Below are 20976 nucleotides of genomic sequence, written 5' to 3' on the forward strand. Positions count from 1 at the left end.
CAAAAAAAGTGAAAGATTGGGCTATAAAGGAAAATGAATTATACCTGTTTAATTAGATTCTTAAATTACTTTTAGGAAAGCCCATTTAATTTCCTAATGTAAACCTTCAACTTTTCTTTTTTTACTGTTCATTTGGTAAATACAATAAGTAAGAGGAGATCTTGTTTTTGTTGGACACATGAGCTTTTTTTTTTTTGACTTAGAAACCATTTATTCTTTTGATTTATAAGCATATTTTACATATTCTGATCAATACATCAAGTGTATAATGTGTGTGTTCCCTTAAAAATGCTAAGACCACACATGTTAAACTTAGCTGTATACACATTGTATTAGGCTATTAGACAAATACCACTTTTCACATCACAACACATACATATTATACTTTTTTTTTTTTACTGGCAGAGGAACATGCCTTTCAAAAATATTTTATTGGATGAAACTTTCTTATTCTCAGGAAAATTTTGGTTTTTAATATAATTTATTATGCCTTTTAAAATTCTGCTTGATAAAAGCATTTGGTAAAACATTATAAATACCTGTAAAGAAAATATAGTTTAAAATTCCAAGGGAAATACCATATAAGTTTCTTCTTTTACATTTTCACAAAAATCCACACAGGCACTAAGAAAGACTGACAAAAATATTTTATGTCTGAACAATATATTCCAGGTTGGAAACATTCAAACATGACTTTATTTAAAGCTTCTCTAGAGTGAACCTTTGGCTACAATCCAATGAGCTGGTTGGGGTTTTAACCAGGAAAAGATACTGTTAGAAAAATGAAAAAGAAAGCATCATACAATTTGTACTAGATTAAGAATGAGGAAAGGCTAAATTTTCATTTATTAATTTTTACTGGGCTCGCTGGACCTTAGCTCTTTTTTTTTTTTTTTAAGTTGAAATTTTTTGTAACTCTCTGGTCCTTTTCAGCTCTATTTACTACTTTATGATGTGCTACAAATTTCAAAATTCTGTCCAACACTGTGTATCAAACAATATGTGATATTTCCAAGGACGCAGTGATACTGCAGTTCTTTGGGGGAAACATCCTCAAAGCATCATGGGTATTATTCTGGAAATGCCCTCATTCTGCACAAATTCAAATGGTAGGCTAGGGGGTGAAAATTTGTCTTACCAAATACACTTTAAACTAGAGCGAGTAACAGACCCTCGTGTTCTCTTCCTGATGTAGTTCAGTGTAGTCCTTTTCCTGGTCTTGTGCATGTGTGGCCTCTTGAAGTTCAAACTTTGTGGAAGAATTGCAGACAGCAAATTCTGTGGGAGAATGCCAGGACTGCAGGTGATGGAAACCTTTGTGAGCATATAGAGTGGGGAGCTAGGGGGTTGGCAATTAATGAACTAGTATAAATGAACATTGATTAAACACGTAAGTCAAACAAGATTTCAAAGGTATTTTCAGGGATCTGAAATACCATTTTTTTCCTATGAATTAATTTGATCATGACAAATTCTTGTAACTTTTGATTATCTTAGAGATCCTGCCTGAAAGAAGCCGGGGATATGTTTTTCCTAATGCGCTTAACACTTTGTACGTGTTCGTTTAGTGCAGGAGTGGGGAAAATCAAATGCCTAGAATGCTGACCCCTAAGGTGGCCACTGTAAGCAGCATGGAACAGGCTACCACAGGGACATGGTGTTCAGGTGTATTTGGGCAGCTACTACTCACCTCCAGCCAGCTGTTGCCATGAGTGAAGATGGTTCTAAGAATCAGGTTTTAAGTGAACTATGATATTTTCAATAATTACTCACACTTTTAAAACATTTAAGATGCTGAACAAAATCTACCTGAGGGACATATGCTGCTTATGGGTAGCCAGCTTCTGTCCTCTGAGTTAAGCTTACAAGCAATTTGGTGAGAATTTGGACACTATCATCTGTAAGATTGGAGAAGGGCCTTCAGTGCCAAGGAATGAACACTCCGTTTCAAAAATCCAGAAAAACCTGTTCTGATGAATATAGTTAAAAACACAAGAAAACCCTACATTGGCTCTCCCTACTATGAATATTTTCCTTTGATTACACTGGTTCTCCATGTTATAAGTGGCTTCATATTATAACCATTAAAAAAATTATGACTAGGAATTTGCCAAGTCCCAAGTGTATGTTTGTTCTAGGAAAGTGGTATAAATAGCTCCCTCAGTATTTGATTTGTGGCTGAGAAAGGAGAAGGTACTGGGGGGAAAGGAAGGCCAGAGGTCACAGCATAGGTCACAGCACAAGTCACAGTCACCTTGAGGTCCATGGCACACTAAGTGCAGAAGAATGTTCTAAAACTGCTCAAACCAGATAATGCAGGCATTGAGGCCTGTTTCAGGATCTAAATAACCCAGCCTCTCTGCAAAATAACCTAGTGGCCACTTCCTAAATGAGCAGTACTTGGGCGTAGAAAAGCCCAGGGCATGAGTCTGCTTGTGAACTCTTTCATAGAGACTTTCCAAACCCTTCTTTGGCATCAAAATTTGAAGAACCACATGGCAAAGATGGGGGATAAGCTATGAGAACAGTCTTCCTTCCTCTCATTTTTTTGCAGATTACTTTTTCAAATTAATCCACTGCCCAGGTTATTCCTTTTCTTTTGAGAAATGAAATGAGAGGGTCCAAGGAGTCATTCTCGAGGACCAGGTGTGAACTCTGGTTCCAGAAAGAACAAAACATTTGACTTGTGCAGGCAGGGAAGACATGTTTTGGGAGCTATAATCAATTCAGGAAGTTGGAGTTACTCCTTGAGCTCATAGCTTTCAAATATCCATTTTGGGGAGAAAAAGAAAAAGTACCATGTAAGATATTATAGACATAAGAATCGGTGACAAAACAACCACTTCAGACACAGGCAGAATCTAAGGGGAAGGAAGAAGCGTGAATATTTCCAACTTAGGACCACACACTCGTTTTAACTGTCCTCCCGCAGAATGTCCACCAGAGCTTGCAGCAGCCGGTCGTCCCTGTGCTTGTAAGGTTTCGTGTTATAGAAAACATCGACATAGTCGTTATACAGACTGTCCTCAGAGTCTTTAAGCTGGGAAGGCTTGTTCAGCTTTTCCAGGGCTTTGTAGAAATTTTCATAAGGGATGTTGAGCTGCGCACTTGGAGACTTCTTTGGTGGTTGCTTTGGGGGGAAGTTTTTGCTGAAAGCGCTTTGTAGGAGTCGCAGCATGGCCTCGGAAGGGGGTCCCTCTGCCAGTTCAGCCCTTCTGCCCCCCACATTGCCACCGCTGGGGCTTTTGGATGTCAGAGGGTTCTCATCCAGGTTCTCTTGTGTGGGCTGCTCCTGAAACAGAAAGCCACCGACAAAGGGGAGAAGGCTCGTTATTTCAGACCAGGTGAGCCAGCTGCAGTGCCCACCCACTGCCTGGCCCTCGAAAGGCAGTTTGTGGGGCAGAGAGAGCACAAGGCTGGGAGTCACACTGTCTCAGGTTTCAGTCCTCATTTCCTCATTGACTGATGTACCCTTGGCATCTTTTTAATCTCCCCAAGCTTCACCTGTGAAATAGCAATAAGAATCCCTCCATTTCTGGTGGTTTTTGAAGGTGGAATGAGATGATGCCTGGAAGTGCTCACAAGATAGACCTGCCTCCAGGACTGTGACAGAAGGCCCTCCAGGCTGGGGTCCCAGGGGAGAGCTGTTTCATAGAATATAAATGGGGCCCGAATATGAGCTAGTTTATAAGTTTCTTGAATAATGTCTCTGTTACTTTCCAAAACCCCTTTAAAAAGCCAGCCCTATTTGAGGAAGGTCATTCTGGAAATTCTGATAACCTACATACTACATCTGAGGTGCTGTGCTAGAAGCAGGGGGGATACAAAGATAAAGAAAATGTGTTTTCCACCCACCATCTGATAAGAGAGAAGCCAGCAGCATCAGTAGGCTGAGGCCCTGGAACGTAACTGACTAACTTTAGCTATCCTCTGCAATTTTCTGAGAGAAGCTATGATTTTATAGCTCCCCTTGGAGTTACCAAGAAGTGTCAGTTAAGGAATTAGTAAAGAGGAACCTGCGTGATTTGGTCATTTGAGCCTTGACCCTCTTTCTGCAAAACGGACATACTAAGGTCTCTCCTTTCTAGGTTACAAGGATTATTAGTTAAATGAGACAATGTAAAACCGGCTTAAAAACTAAGTGCAACACAAATTTTAGGTGTGTGTGATCAAAGAAAAAGACAGTTCTCTTTAAAATTTGATAGTGTTGTAAGTGGGGAAAATTTATGTTAGTTTAATAATTTTGAATTCATTCATTTTAGTTTCTAAATTTTGGGTAGAAGGGCAAAATGAATAAAACACTTTCCTACAGAAAATGAACAGTTGAATCCTCTGACTCCCTTTCCTCCCAACCCATAGTTGACTCACTTCCTGCCTAAAAGTTAGAGGCAGCTTTACCCACTATAGTGTCCCCTGCAGTTTAAAAAAGAACGTGCCAGGAAGAACAGAGCCACACAGACCTCCCCTGAATCCACCACCTTCTCCACCCCTCTTCGGTCATTCTGAACAGTGTTGTAGGATGTGTACACCCGGGGCTGTTTCATGTGTTCTGGCTGAGAAGAGGTCCCATGCAGAATCAACTTCCAGTTCACGATTCTTCCTTCATTTTGCATTCTTCCAGACTAATGAATAAGCATATGTAATTTCAGTATGTGTTCTGCGTAATATAAAACAAACACCTTCAAAACATGTAAAAGAGATTTTGTAGTTAAAATCTAATTTTAAGATTCTGTGCACTTCATATGTAGAACTCTGTGTACAAAGACATAAATCACTGGCCTCACTCTTGTTATGAAAATTGACAGTTGACAGTTCAAGGATTTAAAAATTGATTCATTGCTTCATTTAGTTTAAAAAAAAAGGAGAACTCTCTACATGAACTTTTTTCTGTACTGGATGTGTTCTTAAAAAGTTGACTGTACCTCCTATAAAGAGAATTATATTGACCAATTATCAACTTGTAGAAACATTCCATTGGGAAAAGAAAAGTCTGGAGTATTATAAATAGCCTTCAGCATTAAGCAATCCTTAAAAACTGTCTATTTATGATAAGAGTAATAATTTTCACAGATTCAACAATTATGTTAAAAATAATACGCTGAAGTCTAAAATTCTAAAAAAAAAAATCTACAACTATAGAGTCAGAGTTTGCAAACGTGATATAAAACAGTCCCATCTCGGTAAATAGATTTTCTTAGTTTCCTTATGGTGAAATTGAGTTAAAGAATAGAAGCCAAGTTCAGGAGTAGAACCACAAATTGAGAACATTTTCTTGTTCTCCCTATGAGAGCAAGAATTTTTATAACTTCCATTGCTAAGTCACAATTTTAGCAATCTTTAGACGAAAGCTATTCTCAGAGAAAAAAAAGTGACAATGACTATAAAATTCATATTGTTTTAATTGACAGCTTCAGGAATTTAAAATCATTTATTTTTTTAAAAGTTATCTAGATGTTAAATCTGATGCCACTTAGATACTTAAAACACTGTTATCTTGAGAGAGCTTGGATCCAAAACACCATTCATTTATATGCTTAACCTGTAGAAAATGCTGGAGAATTGATATAAAAATAAAGAATTCAACTGTATTTGGCTTTTTAATCAGACACTTCTTGCTTTATTGTTGAGACTGTGTGTTACAACTGTACAAAAATATGAGAGTGTTAGCAAACAGAAAGAGAGTTGAGAAATGCTTTTGTTTCATAACTGAAACAAAACAAAAAAGTTGTATTAAATAAGCTCTCTTGTCTAACAAGTAAGCTACTTCTAAATAGCCACTGTGGTAAATATTTGTAAGAGTTCCTTCATATGACCCCAGCAGAGTGTGATAGCAAAGATGGTGTAGCATTTAACCATGTTTGTGAATAAAGCTGATTGTGGTGGCTGAATAGGTGTGGCTCGCTGTGCTCTGACCTGGGGACACTGGGATTTGTCCCATGGTCCATCACATTGGGTATTAGAATATCTTTTCTTCCTTCTTATATGGGTGGTGCATAATTTAAAAAAAAAATTATTATCTCTATAGCCAAATGGGCAAAGGTTGAAACACTAACTCTTCTCCTTACCTCTATAAGGAGTGATCAAAGTTCCTTTTGGACCCTTAATGAAGACACCAAGTGTGAAAGTGCTTCAAAGTGTTTAAAAGTGAGCTTGTGTTCCGGTAGCCTTTCATTCATACTTACCATGTCTGTAATTCGCAAAGTCCAAGTGCCTATGGGATTCTCTCCCCACGTGTGAACAGACATGAAGTCCCAATTCTTAAAGCCATTAGAAGATGTATCCCGCTCTCTCTCAGCCAACAGTACAGTGCTGGTTCCTATTTTCATGCAACAAACACAAGTTAGTTAATGTCCTCACAGCTCTGATAGTAGGACGCACTCTAGCATCTAATAACTGAAAATGAATGCTGGGAGAGATTAGCCCTCTTAATTTTCCCTTTGAGTATAATAGCAACATGAAGATATTCCCAAGAAAAAAAAACATTTTTATTCACAGTACTTAGCACACTGCCTGGCATATAATAAGTTCTCAGTAAATATTGTAGAAAAATACATAATCGATGAATATATTGATTAATGTTTGTTTGAATAAGAACTCAGAGAATTGTTTATGAACTACATTAAAGAATATATGTTCATGAACTATATTAGAAAAGACAAAGGCCTAACAAACATTTTAATGGAACTATCATTTTGAAATTTTAAGAAGAAATTTTGAAAATTTAATAGGTTCCTGAGTCTATAATCCAGCATAGGCATGATAAAATAAAACCATATTAATTTAGTATTCATTTGTCATATAAAAACTGCTAGTTAGAGTAACTCTAAATTTTCAAATCCAAGCTCTCTATAGGTCAATAAATTATACTTCTTTCTAAGAGAAAGTATCAAATGAACTAAAGGGCCGTTCCACCAATACTTCAGGCCAATTCCAAGATATCAAGAAAGCATAATTCCAAAACTAACGGAGCCTACTCCAAACCTCTAGGAAGTTCATATCCTGGAAGGACATTATAGAGATAGCTCATCTCTTCTCATGTATCACCTATAGGAATTGAATTTAGTCACCTGAATCCTACTAAAACATGAAAAAGGATTAGGATAGCTTCTCTTGGTGGGACTGTGGTTTATGTTTCATAAGCTCTTTCCCATCCATGGTCTTATCTGACTTAGTATCCTCTCAAGAAAGGGCAGATGTCAATATATCGTATCATACATGGCTTTAATCATATCATTGTGGAAATGTTTCAGTCTTCTCAACTCTCATGGATCAGAATTCTCAGTTTTTCAATTGATTCCTTGGATGTGTCTGATATATCTGTCAACTTAATTATTAGAGTAACTTTCACTAACTTGTTACCTGAAAGAAATGAATGGTAGATCAGTGACCCAGAAAATGAACACAGCTTAAAAATGCATAACTCTAGAAGGGTTTATTAATTGTTATTATTTGGATAGACATCATTCTGTGCTGATCTAACGATCAGTTGGAGTGAGCAGGGCAGAAATCTGATGTCAAAAAAAAAAGACAAATAAGCATACATCTTAAGACGTGAAAATATCCATTGGAAGACTTAGGGCTATATATAAGCAAAAATCAATCATTGATTTGAAATCATTTAATTTACACTTAAAATTTTAAACATAGTTTAGAAGAAATTCTTGAAATTTTTTTTTTTTTTAATAATTTACCAGCAGCAGAAGTGAGGGTGACATGAAGGTCTCCTCTGCGGGAATATTCAATTGTTGCTTCAAATTGCACATGTTCCAGTGACTTGATAGCATTTTCTTGTCCTTCACAAGCTCTTGTTGGAATTTCAATGATAACTTCTCCGTTAGCTTTCAGGGCTCTAAATACATTGAATAATCATCACTGAACAAAGTGTATATTTTCTTCCTTGAATTTTATGGGAATATGTACACAACACTCTTGAGTAGATACTTAGCAAGGCTTGTTGTGTCTTCCTGTTACAAGTAGATCCCAATTCAGCATTAATTATAAGTTAATTTCAATGCATAAGAAAATGATAATTTTACAGAAATAGAAGAAATAGAAAAAAAACTTTACAGTTTATATGGAACCACAAAGGACTACAAATAGCTGCATCAGTCCTGAGAAAGAAGATCACAGCTGGAGGCATCACATCTCCTAATTTCAAAATGCTGTACAATGCTACGGCAATCAAAATAATATGGTATTGATAAAAACAAAAACACTAATTTGAAAAAATACATGCACCCCAGTATTCATAGGAGCATTATTTGTAGTTGCTAAGATATGGAAGAAACTTGTGTCCATCAACAGATAAATGGATAAAGAAGATAATGAGGTGTGTATATACATATATGTGTGTGTGTGTATGTGTGTGTGTATGTGTATATATATATATATATATATATATATATATATATGTGTGTGTGTGTGTGTGTGTGTGTATGTATATATGTGTATATCTCATACCAGATTCAGCTTCTGTAGTCAGATATAGTGGGCCAGCTATAGTCGATGTAAAAGCTATATGATAAAAGATCCTTCATGGAGTTAAAGTCACAAATCACATAGCACAGTGGCATGAAGTAAGGTTCTTTTGTAAGTAGGTTCTGGGTAATACTGGTTGGCAAGTACTGCCTTTCATCAATTCTAAGATGCATTTTTTTTTAAAGATTTTAACATCTTTGAATTTGGGATGAATCTTAAAACCAATGATTGATAATAGTTTAATTGGCAATGATTTTACTTAGTAGTATGTAAAACAGTGGTGCACCTTAACTTACTGCTATGTGGTAGGCAGGCTACAAAAGGAAAGTACAACTATGCTAACATGATTTACAGATCTTTGATCTCTGTGATTCCCCCATAGATGTACAAGGAGCAATGGCAAATGCCATCTCCATCTACTTCAGACAGGTAGGTGAGAAAAATTAGGCGGAGTGACAAAAACCATCATCAAATATGCTACGAGCACACATTTGTTTAAAATTCCTGGAGACACTTACCTGGGCTCAAAGTCATTGTCCTTTACAACACACTCTTTCTTCCCAGGCACACTGTTCCAGGTTCTGGGATCAGCTAAATCCACCAGAGCTTTGGCATTTAGCAACCCGAATCCAAATCGACTATTCACCATCAAGCCTGCTCCATTCTTTTTCCAGCCAGGGTTATTGGCCAGTGGGTCATACTCAGAGGTCCAGACAACCAAGTGCTGCATATCTCGCCAGGTGAGGTTTGGACTGGAGAGGAAGGGACCCAGAGAATCTTTCAAGGGCAAAATGAAGATTCCTTGCAAAAACAAGTACTAAAAACAAGCATCTTTCAGAGATGATGAAGTGCCTTTTGTAAGCATGCTTGTTTAATTCTAGTTTGTATTACTGTTGGTATGTCTTTCATTCAGAATTTAAAGTACAGTCCTTAAAACTTCTCCTCATATCACATAGGTTAAGATCTTACTATGAGTAAAATTTGGTCTTCAGCATTGTAGAAATGTAGGACTTGGTCCCTGATTTCTAATTACCTACATTTACCAGGAGCACAAATTAAAAATGACAGTGCTTCTGTTGGGTCCTCCAGTCTTCTGCTGTCCATTAACAGCCTTGGTGAGGTCTTGACTTCTTTCTTAGTAAGACTCAGATTTAGACACAGGCTGGCTACTTACTCATAAATACTTTTTGTCTCTTTTCTTTATAAAGCCAAAGTGTCAAGAAGCTCTTAGCTACTTGAGATCATTCTTACAAGGCACTATGCTGAATAGTTTGGGCATATTTAAGGTCACTTGTGTCTTTAAGAAGCTTACAATCCAGTAAAAGAACTAAGTCTTTTAGTAACTATAATGTATCTGTTGAATACTGTATTAGTAGCATAATGTATTGTAGAACTTTAGAGGAGAAAGAATTATTTGGGGATGGAAAGATCTAGGAGGAAATATTTGAGCTGAACTTTAAAGGGTGGGTAAAATGTCAAGAAGTAGAGAGAGAAGACAGGGTATGAGGCAATGGAGCAAAACCTCTGAGGGGGAAAGTCAGGATGACACGGAATAGTCTGGTTTCCTGGAGCACGGAAGAGAGGAGAGAGGTACTGAGCCAGGTGGTGAGGATCTTGATTGCCAGGACACTTTATCCTTTGGGCAAAGGGGAACCATTGAGGATTTCTGAGCAAGGAAATGGTATGATCAGAAGTTTTGGTAAAATAATTTAGCAGTAATATCAAGATAAATCAGAGATGCATGGGATTGTTGGGTCTGTTAGAATGAAGTTCAGTCGTTCCCTGATCTATTTGAAAATTTCAACTCTCCCCAAATACTCCCAAGCTCTTTTATCCTATTATACTTTTCCCCTTTTACAGTGTTTATCACCTTCTATGAGCAACTCATTTCTTGTATGTATTACTAATGTCTGTCTCTCCTGCTAGAATCAGCTGTGAGAAGGGCTGAGCTTTTTAATCACTCTTGTTCTCTGATGTATCCCAAGCACTCAGAATAATGCCAGGCATGGGGATATGCTGAGTAAATATTAGTTGGTTGGATGATCGAATGTGTGTGTTAACTAGCCTTAAATACAATCTTAAAACGTATTGCTATTAGTCATTAGAGTCTTTTAGGATCTCAAGCTTTTCCTTAGCTTTGTTTCTATCGAGCCCATCAGGCATTATTTAGTAAATAAATGCCTAAGCATTCAGTCTTCAGGGTTTCTGTCTTAACACTGGGTTGTGAAACAATCATCAGGGGAATCTAGCTCAATTTGTTATTTTCTCCGCAGAGCCCATAATGTGCTGGTTTAACAATCCCCTGGTGATAAGAAAGAGGCAGTGTACATTCCTAAACACTGAGGAGTCTGGGTCCTGGTTAAAAACCCAGTCCCAAGACACTACAAAACTCATCTACAAAACAGAAACAGATTCACAGACATAGTAAACAATCTTATGGTTACCAGGGGGGAAGAAGGTGGGAAGGAATAAATTTGGGAGTTTGAGATATGCAAATATTAACTACTATATATAAAAATAGAAAAAAACAAATTTCTTCTATATAGCACAGGGAACTGTATTATCTTATAATTTTTAATGAAAGAGAATATGAAAATGAGTATATGTGTATATATATATATGACTAGAACATTATGCTGTACGCCAGAAATGGACACATTGGAACTGACTATACTTCAATAAAAACTAACAAACAAACAAACCAAAAAAAACCCCAGTCCTCATCACAGGCATTACAAAGGCTCTCTCTGCTGGGCCTCCCAGGGTAGCGGCCCTCGGCACCCCAGCCTGGGTGCACAGCTTGTGCATCACCATCTCTGAAGGGAGTTGCCGTCAAGGTCTCAGGCCCTTCTTGCCAGGCAAGCTTTTCCCATATTTACATTCCTAGGCCCTGTGCCTTCATTCCTAGGTCTTATCTGAGGCCTTGGGCAAAGGTCTTGTTCAGGCGCCTCTGCCAAGGCCTCTTTATGTGGGGAGGAGGGGGAAGCCTTGAAGCTACTTCTCCCCACTCTGACTCAGTTCCCAGTACTTCTCCACTCCGAGCCTTCCCCTTCCTCCTACCCTACCCCGGAGCCCATAAAACTACCAGAGCCTTTTGTTGGGGCTCCCTCAACCATGAGACGACCCCCATATCTATGCTTTCCCCTGACCCTCAACTGGTACACCTCAACTGGAACAGGGAGAGTCAGTGTTGTCTCTGGTTTTAGACTCTGGCTTATTCCATCACAGTAAGTGATGAAGTGCTTAATTCCTTCATTTGTGGTGTGTTGCTTTAAACCTCCTCTGACACCTGGCAGCTCAGTACGCTCTCAGCTGAGCTCCTGACAAACCTAACACTTAACCCCAGAGAGTGACTCATAAAGAGGCCTTAGAAGGACTCCAGTTCAGGGATTCTCATGAATTCAGAACTGCTGGCATCATCATTACCTGGTACACTTGTCAATAATAAAAATTCTTGAGTCTCACCCTAAACCTACGGAATCAGAATCTCTGAGGGTAGGCCATAGTTTTATATTTATATTTGAAAAACTGTCTAGCCAGTTTCACATTACAGCTAAAAATAATAGGAGTTGGAAGAAAGAATATAAACGTAAAACTTATGAAGACAATTAGAAATCATTTTAAATCATGGGGTCAGAATAAGGGCTAATAAAAGGCACATTAAATTATATTCTACTACCAAAGACCTGTGTGACCTTAAGCAAGCCACGTCATCTCCCTGGGCCTGAGCGGACTCATCTGTAAGATGAGAGAGAGGGTTGGGTTTGACCATCTTCAGAATTCCTTATTATTCAGACCTCCAGTCTACCCATTATCATCAATACTTCATTATGGATCTTATTTCCACATTAGCCATCCCACAATGAGGGATAATTAACTAGCTGAGCAGAAATGGCTATTTTCTTAATGTAGAAACTAATTCTGCCCTATAAATTACTTCAGGAAATTCTTGCTTCCTTCCAGTCTTTTAAAGGGAGGTTTAGGTAAAAGCCTCTTATCAAGGTGATCAAAGGGCAACACACCAGTCTCCCCTGTGGACTATAGTGTGAACAGGCATGTGTATGGAGGTTGGGATGAGGACGTGTACCAAGGAGGCATAGCCACAGTCTTGATAATGATGGTTATCAAACACAAAACACTGGTTTTCTGTATTTCTTAGCAGAACATTTATTTTATATTTAGCTGTGGGTTTTATTGTTTTCTTATTTTCTTTTACCTGTTCTTTGCAAAATATTCAGAGAGGCTTCATTGTTATGCAATTAGGAAGATTAAGCCTATTTTCCTAACAGTTATTTTTCATTTGGGTGATTGCGTTTCATAAATGAAAAGGAGCCTCTAACAATACTGCATCTCATGCCTGACAGCCTTCCTCTGTTAATTAGCATCTCAATTCTCAACGGCATCCACAATAATTACATTTTTAAAAACCGCATTGGGTTGCTAATCAAAGATATGTTTATAGAAAATAAGGGACTTGGAATTAAACATTGAAATTAAGCATTGCTTCTAATTAGTAGAGTGTAGGTAAAGAAATCTGGAGACAAGATTCTAAAGTGAAAAAATCTTAGAGGCTACCTGGTTTAGCCTCTAATCACAACTAGGTAGACCTAGATGCTGAAGATTTTCTAACCTGGAGACTTTCCAACATTTCACAATCCACTGAGTCAAGAATGTTTTTGATATGATCTATCCAAATGTTTCATGCAAAACTGAGAGTCTGTTTCCCGTCCTCCAGCCTTTAATGAAAACAAGATTGGCTCATTGATTTGTTTAATACCTCCAAAAGTATGAAGGGATTCAATGTTTGACTTTTTGTTCTTTATTAAAAATTACTCTGATTCTTTGCTCTCCCCTCAAAAGACAGGTTACAGTCTGCCATCTTTCTTAAGTATAATGGTACCACAGGCATTTATCCAAGGAAGTCTTGTGTTTCTTAGTGTGTGTGTTGAGTTTGTGTATTTCCAGGATATGCCTATTAAGTACCCTACTGGGCGTCTTCACAATCACAGCCCAGTGAGGTTGCGGGAAAACACAGTTGTAAAGTAACCCTTCATAGCAGCTGTTTATCAAATTTGGGGTAAGGTAACTACCACCATTAAAATGAACTGGAATACTTATTAAAAAATGAAGATTCCTGGACCAAATACCAGAAAATTCTGAATCTGAGTTGTTGGCAATTGAATCTGGGAATCTGCATACTGAATAACCTAAATTATTATGTATGTGGGTGCTTGAGAAACACTCTTCTAGGGAAGAAAAGTATTCCACTATACGATTGAGCCAGAAACCATTCTTTCTCCTTCCCTTTCCTGTTCTCATTCCCCAGAGTCCCAGATACATCATATTTAATGCAGCATAATAAGTAGTCTGCATCACAGGATCCATTTAGTCAGAACCCATAAACACCAGAGTTAAGACGTTTCTCTATCAGCCTCAGTCTTCTTAACCCCTGTTTCTTTGAGGGGATGAAATTTCCCCGCCGTCACAGTACTACAGGAGATGGGGTTGCATAACTGCTGATAGCACAGGCTTTGGGGTCAGGGAGACCAAGATTTGAATCTCTGTGGGATCTTGGTTACATTTCTCAACCTCTCTAAGCCTCAGTTTCTTCCTTAGTGAAATACAGCTAATAATTTCTTTGTCACCAGAGTATTGTAAAGATTAGAGTTAGGTTATATATGAAGAGGTTAGCACAGTGTCTGGCCCATAGTAAGAGCCTGATAAATACTGAATGTTATCATTCTTGATAAGTTTAGCCCAGTTCTTCAGTCTCCATAGTTGTTCTCCATGGTTAAATGATTCTCCCAATCTTGGTTGTCTAGGGACTCTTCTAGAAATTCTGTCAACAATCAGACTTTCTGAAATAATCATCCTCGTATAGATAATTGAAGAGAGTTAAGAAAATTGTCCATCTGAGAACAGATGTCTCAATAATCTCTATGTACTTCGGCAGGAAGTTAAAATATTGAGATAGGTTATGTTCATTGTGCTGATGATTGGATCAAATGAAAGGAATTAAATTCTTATTATATGTACCAGAGAGATCATAGACTCCTAATGTCTCTTAAATTGTGAGCCATGTGACAATCTGATGGAATCTACAAACCATTCCCCCCAAAAATGCCATATACATGCTCTCAAAAATTTCTGAATCGTGTTTCAGAGAAGCTCATGGGCCCCTGGAAACTCATCCATGTACTTTGTAACAGTCCATGGAGCCCCCTCTTTATAAGTAGTCCATTAGAATTAACAGAGATTATTTAGGCTAGATCATTCTTAGATCGTTTTTCTCCTTAGATAGGAAAAGAAGGTTTGGAATTTTAGAAATCAGAGATCATAATTTTAGAATTTCAGTTCTTAGTCAAACTAACATTACATCTGTTCAGCCGGATGGGTTGGGTGTTCTTACCATGCTGGTCACTAGACAAGGATGGGCTAGGCCTGGCCAGTTATATTTACATGCATCTGATAGATGTTGGGTAGAGAGGCAAAATTTTAAGGATGGTTTTCTTTTAAAAGCTCCCTGGAGCTAAAACTTACATCCTAAAATAAATATCATGATCTTATTTCACCACCTGTGTAACCATTTGCCTTTACAGGACTTTATTTCTTCTACCCTGGACCTCTTACCACCACGGTCAGCAATTCATGTTAGATGATCTATATATGCTGACACCTTCCATTTCAAATTGGAGAATCTTATAAAGGAAAGAGGTTTGAAAAAGATGATCTGATCTGACCCCTCCTTTTTAGATGATAAATTGAGTCCTCAGGTGGAGATTAATTTGCCTAAGGTCACGTAGCTAGTGATATGCCTAGAACTTGAAGCCAAATGTGCCTTGCACTTTTCACTGCAAATTTTTCATCAAGTTTGGTTTGGGTCTGCTGATGCCAGTCTTAGCTTGTGTTCATAGACTCTGTCCATCCCCTTCCTGTTACAACTGAACTCAGGTTCTGAAAGCTTTTCTATTGGGCCCAAGAGCTTCAGATTTCCCTCTGTTTCCGATTGGACACTTGGATTTGCTGTTCCCTTATCAGATAGCTTTCCAGCCCCTCCAAGTAGGTAGACTCTTGGTATGAGCCTTGCTAGGCCTGCCTTGCTAAGCCACAGTGGCCATCTCAGAGCTGAGATACTAGGAAACAAACCACTACTCCACAGGTGCCCCTGGGCTCCTGGAGCGATGCTGGGTTCTCCTCAAGAGCTGCAGGGCTTTTCCAGCTATGGCACAGGTCAAGATGTGCTCCTGTTCTGCTCCTTTGAACCTCATCTACTGGACGTGTCATGAGGGGACTGCTTTGTCCTCTCTCTAGAGAATATGGATGTTCTTCTAGGATAACCTCCTTATAGGGAAGGATTATAGTAATTTACAAGTTTAAACACTTCCTATATCATGCAGCCATAGCACCTGACTTGACATTTAAAGATTTCTCACCACACAGCATCAGAAAGCAGAAATAAGGATGAATCAAAAGCTGTGAGGGGAGGGTATAGCTCAGTAGTAGAGTGCGTGCTTAGCATGAACAAGGTCCTGGGTTCAATCCCCAGTACCTCCACTAAAAGAAAGAAAGAGAGAAAGAGAAAGAAAGAAAAGAAAGAAAGAAAAGAAAGAAAAGAAAGAAAAGAAAGAAAAGAAAGAAAAGAAAGAAAGAAAGAAAGAAAGAAAGAAAGAAAGAAAGAAAGAAAGAAAGAAAGAAAGAAAGAAAGAAAGAAAAAAGCTGTGGATATACAGTATGAGACATTTAGGCTTTTTTTTTTGTTTGTTTTACATTGTATTGAGTATTGGACTATTGGATAACTATTATGAGGAAAAAATATTGCTAAATCCCTTTTTAATAACATAAATTAAAATATATTCCAAGGGGGATTTAAAACATAAATATGGTAAAGGAGCCATAATAAATAGTGCTTATATGATTTGGTGTTGTAAAGATTTTTCTGAGCATAGAAAAGGAGAAAAGCCTTAAGAAAGAGGCTGACAAATACACCTGTATACCTATTAACTTCATTATGTTAAACATAACATAAAATAAAATTAAAAGGTAAATGTCAAACTAACCAAACCTAGCATTAATAGCTTTTCTAAGTAAGGCCATAAAACAAAATCAAGGTTATAAACAAGCGATCACAGATGATAAATGGTGAAAGAATATAAAACACTGAGCTTCATTAGTAATGAAATAAAAGCATATAAAGATGAGATAGCATTTTCATCTATTAAAGTAGCAAACATTTTAAAAGATAATAAAAATTGCTTTGATAAGGGTTTAGGAAACTGGCACTTTCACACATATACTGCTGCTGGGAATATAAAATGGTGCAGTCTTTTTAGACAGTAATTTGACAGTGTGTATCAAAATCATTAAAACATCATGCCCTTTGACCCCAGAATTCCAGTTGTAGGTGTTGATCTTAAGAAAATTATCAAAGATGATAACTAATATCTATGGACAAGGGTGTTGATCCAAGCATGATTAGATGACTTTAATGAAATTTGCATTTATATTATGATATACTACAAAAAGATAAAAGTTCTGTTTTTAATTTTCTTGTTATATCAGCTCTAGGACTGAGCTTATATAATCTTTATTTTTTTTAAAAAAAGGATGTTTTATAAGCTTTTTATTCCTAACACTACCCACAGGAAATTATCTGGACAAAGTCTTTCTTGGTGGAAATAAACAGAAGTGAGGAGGCCTTGCAGCTGAGGGGGAAGAGGAGGATTGGGAGGAGAGCATGAGTTTTTAAAGGTCAAGGAACATTGATTTAGATGTGAGAATGTGCTCTTAATACAGGTGGCTTTAAAAAATTACAAAATAGTGTGTGAAATTAAGATCCTAATTTTGTAATATAAGTGTGTGTGTGAAATTTAGATTGAAATGTTAACAGGGAGCTTATTTTTATTATTTTTTGTAGTTTTCTACTGTAACCATGTATTCAGAAAATAATAAATGCATTGAAAGAAGAGGGAGAGGCAGCCTTAGTACAGGTGATTAGAAGCTTTGTGGGCCTTACTTTGCTTCCAGGGCCAGGGCGAAGATGCCAGCAGCCAGGGGTGCAGAGGCCGAGGTGCCCGTGTGGGTCTCGGTGCAGTCATTGTGCAGGTCAGCGCTCGTCTGTGTGGCATCGGGAAGGAAAGAAACGTGGGAGAACATGTGAGGAGTGTGATCCTGTCCCCGGGGGTTAGACCTACGGAGAGCTGCATCTGCTATGATCAGGAAGCCCAGCTGATTCGATTCCCTACTTCCTCCTCCAAACCACAGGCGGATGTTTGCCATCTGCTGATATTTCAGCTCACTCTCTTCTATATGCAACTTGTCTATAATTCTGGCATCAGGATGCCTTTTCTGGGGATGAAGTACTCCCACTATGAATATTTTCTCTACTGAGATTTCCCCAACGAAATGCTGTCTGTAAAAAGGGACTGTTTCAAAATCACTGTGAATCATGCTGGCCCATTAATCATCAGGTCTATTGTGTTTGGCCTGGCATATTTAGAAATTCTGCCTTGTGTGCAATTCCCTTTTGCCTTCAGATTGACATTTGACTGCCTCTTCAGCACAAGGATGTAAAGCCATCCTGATTTTGGCCACTTGAACTACTTGCACAAAATTGGTTTAGTGTGTAGTTTGCACTCACTGTTGATGTAATCTTACAGCCATGAGTTAATGTCACCTTTGCACTTTGATGAAAATGTTGAGTTTTGCAAATGGAAGCATGGTAGACTTAGATGTGGGCTCAAATTCTAAACCTGCCACTCAATAGATGTGTCCCAGGTGCAAGTTACTGGTTTCCCCATCTGTCAAATGAGGTTGGTGTTTCTTGACTCATAATCTGAGGCTGAAATGAGATCCTGTCTGTGAAAGCTTTTCACACACTGGTATTGCACATAAGGAGTCACCCAGGCTAATTTTAGCTTAATGAAGAGGTTGCTGAGACGAAGGGAAGAAACCAAGAAGACTTCCAATTAGTCTGCCCTTAAGAACCATGGTGCTGCTGGTTGAACAAGTAGTTGAGCCAAAGGATTACTAACAAGACACCCCTCCAAGGCTCTCGCACTGTAGATTTTAGCTAGAGATTTCAATGTGTGGGAGGGAGGTGTAAAAAAATAATTTGTTTTATTATCACCTCCTTTGGCTTCCCACTTGGAGTCACTGAATATCTCGTTATGGTGGCTCTGTTCCTCAGAGGGCTGCGGAAGCAAGCTTGCCCTTTTTACCTGCTGACGCAAGTAAGCCCCCAGAGATGACTGTGCCCAGGAAGAAGTTTGCGTAAAACAAAGGCTATATTATTGCAACTGTCTCAAATAGAATCCACCAGCTGTCTCTTCTCTGGCTGATTTACCTAAGGAGGGATCTTTACAAAGATGGAAACTTTTCCTCCTACTTCAGAGCAGAGTGCCTCATATCAGGGACAGTCCATGAACTGGTGACTCTGACATGCACAATAGGCCATCTTCTGAAAAGCCACTCTGGACACCCACATGGACATCAAGAAGCAAGGGCTATGAATAGAAGTGGGGCACATGTGTTATACTCCCCTTCCAAAGGCTGTCAGTTATGCCCATCATCAAGAACCCCTGGATAGGATGTCACTGTCTATTTGAGTAATTGAAGATGTGGGCATGGGAGGGAGGTGAGGGCTTTTAAGTGAGACCAGTTTTACTGTCTGAATTAGACTAAGCTGCATTCCAGAATAGTGATCCGGTATGAAGATCGTAGTTCTGGTCATTTATATACCATTAATATGAATGTGACACACATTTCCAGGACTAATTATTAGGGGGTTTACCCACAGTCTAATGGGATCATGACCTGTTATTTTATTGAGATCAGGATCACCATACTTTAGCTAGTTGGTTCTTTGTGTGTCAGGAGTTAAATTTGAGGCTTTACATTTTTAAATGAAAAGTGCATCTCTTTGTTCTCAAAGCCCCCAAATAGCCCTTCATCATCATGCCCTTGAAGGGAAATCCAATAATTGCCCTTGGCAATCTGACTCATGAAAGTGAAGGCACAGCCAAGCGTGGGCTGGAGATGCTCTCAGAGCATATAACCTTCCTAAGCTGCTTATTTGGATGCTGAGAAGTTCACCTCAGGGGAAATTTTGACTGTTATTTTCCTTCAGGTCGTCCATTCTTAGGAGACATAGCTGGTATATGCTCTGTATTTTTATCATCTGCTAAAGGGCAAGTCAGACATTTTCCCTGCTATTAAAGGATCAACAAGTACAAGGGAGTTAAAGCCCCTGCAACCCCAAAATCTCCTTTAAGGCTGTTTTCAGGGAGGCATCACACAAACTGTGTAGACATTTGGAGTCTCGGCCATATATAATGACACGTGGGTGGCTTCTCAGGGCTGAGTGTAAAACTGACAGAGAGCCAACAGCATCTTGGCAGAAGCCTCGTTATCCCTGAGAAAGAAAACTTCCCAGTATACACCCACCTTTCAAGTGAGTAAAGTGTGGGTCTCCCCAACTGAGATACCAAGCTTAAGCAAATCAGGGTGACCAAAGGATCCTTTTGAAGGCAAGCCGTGCTCTCCTACCTAAGCAGAGAGAGTTAGACAAAAGCAACATACGATTCGCTGGTCGGTGTAATCCCCGCTGCTGTAGGAGGTGGCCAGGGTGGAGGAGCACTTCTCAGCATACCACGGGGATAGGCCTTGCTGTGAGGCACTGCTGATGGAGATGGTGTAGATGCTGTCCGTGTATCCGTCACAGTCACAGTTATCTCCCTGACGCCCCCCATTCCCAGAAGCCCAGACGAAGATAGAGCCCTTTCCTTGTCTTCCCTAAAGGAAAAGCCAGAATGTATCACATCTGTTATCATCTATTGGGGACACTGTCACGTGCCAGTAAAATCCCCAACAAATACATGCATGAAGTTCACAGAGCCAGTAATTTGGAGGCTGTTTCAACTCCAGGTCCTCCAGTGTCCATGCTGGAACTCTTGTGAAACTGCACATTACAAGCTTGGCTCTACTGGTCCTCCTTCATCTGGGCCTTCTCTGGGATGGTGCTGAGTGAGTACATTTCTTTCTTTTCTTTATTATGTGGATTCATAATCTGGCCTTTAGCACTCACCCATATTTTTTTCACTCTTCCCTTGGCTTTTGTCACTACTCTTGAATCTTTGGACTTCCTCCCTTTCTGCTTGAATCTTCTGACTGACTGATAGAATGACAAAATCAGGCATTATTCAGATCTGCTTTGCAGCTGCATTAAAAGGGACTCTTCGATTGAATGGAACTCGTCAAGGCTACTCTTTCTATGATTTTTCAATTTGTGCTCTGCAAAGTTTCTACTTTTGTTTCATCCTGTGCAGAAAGGGGCCTTAGAATCCTGGCAGGAATACACTAAACCCAAATGACACAGCAACACAACCAAGGCACAAGTGTTCAGCAGGAACGTGCAGGGGGCAGGGGCATTGCTCTATTTAAGGATGCATTTTCAGAGCACGTGAAAGAGGTCTGGGTAGTAGTTTACTTCGTGTAGAAATC

At 38.8% G+C, this 20976-nt stretch overlaps 1 protein-coding gene across 1 annotated transcript in view; it reads right to left on the reverse strand.

Annotated features, from left to right (window-relative positions):
* Positions 1-637: 637 nt before the first annotated feature.
* Positions 638-20976, reverse strand: part of PCSK1 (proprotein convertase subtilisin/kexin type 1) — a 39607-nt gene continuing 19268 nt past the window's right edge. Inside the window, exons 8-14 of the mRNA XM_074360392.1 lie at positions 20056-20268; positions 17492-17592; positions 8997-9230; positions 7692-7849; positions 6183-6316; positions 4461-4622; positions 638-3292 (exon numbers count right to left, since the gene is read on the reverse strand). Of these exons, the coding sequence (XP_074216493.1) occupies positions 2915-3292; positions 4461-4622; positions 6183-6316; positions 7692-7849; positions 8997-9230; positions 17492-17592; positions 20056-20268 (1380 nt within the window). The 3' untranslated portion in view covers positions 638-2914. The remainder of the gene's footprint in view (positions 3293-4460; positions 4623-6182; positions 6317-7691; positions 7850-8996; positions 9231-17491; positions 17593-20055; positions 20269-20976) is intronic.

This window comes from Camelus bactrianus, chromosome 3 (assembly GCF_048773025.1).
Source record: "Camelus bactrianus isolate YW-2024 breed Bactrian camel chromosome 3, ASM4877302v1, whole genome shotgun sequence".
NCBI lineage: Eukaryota > Metazoa > Chordata > Mammalia > Artiodactyla > Camelidae > Camelus > Camelus bactrianus.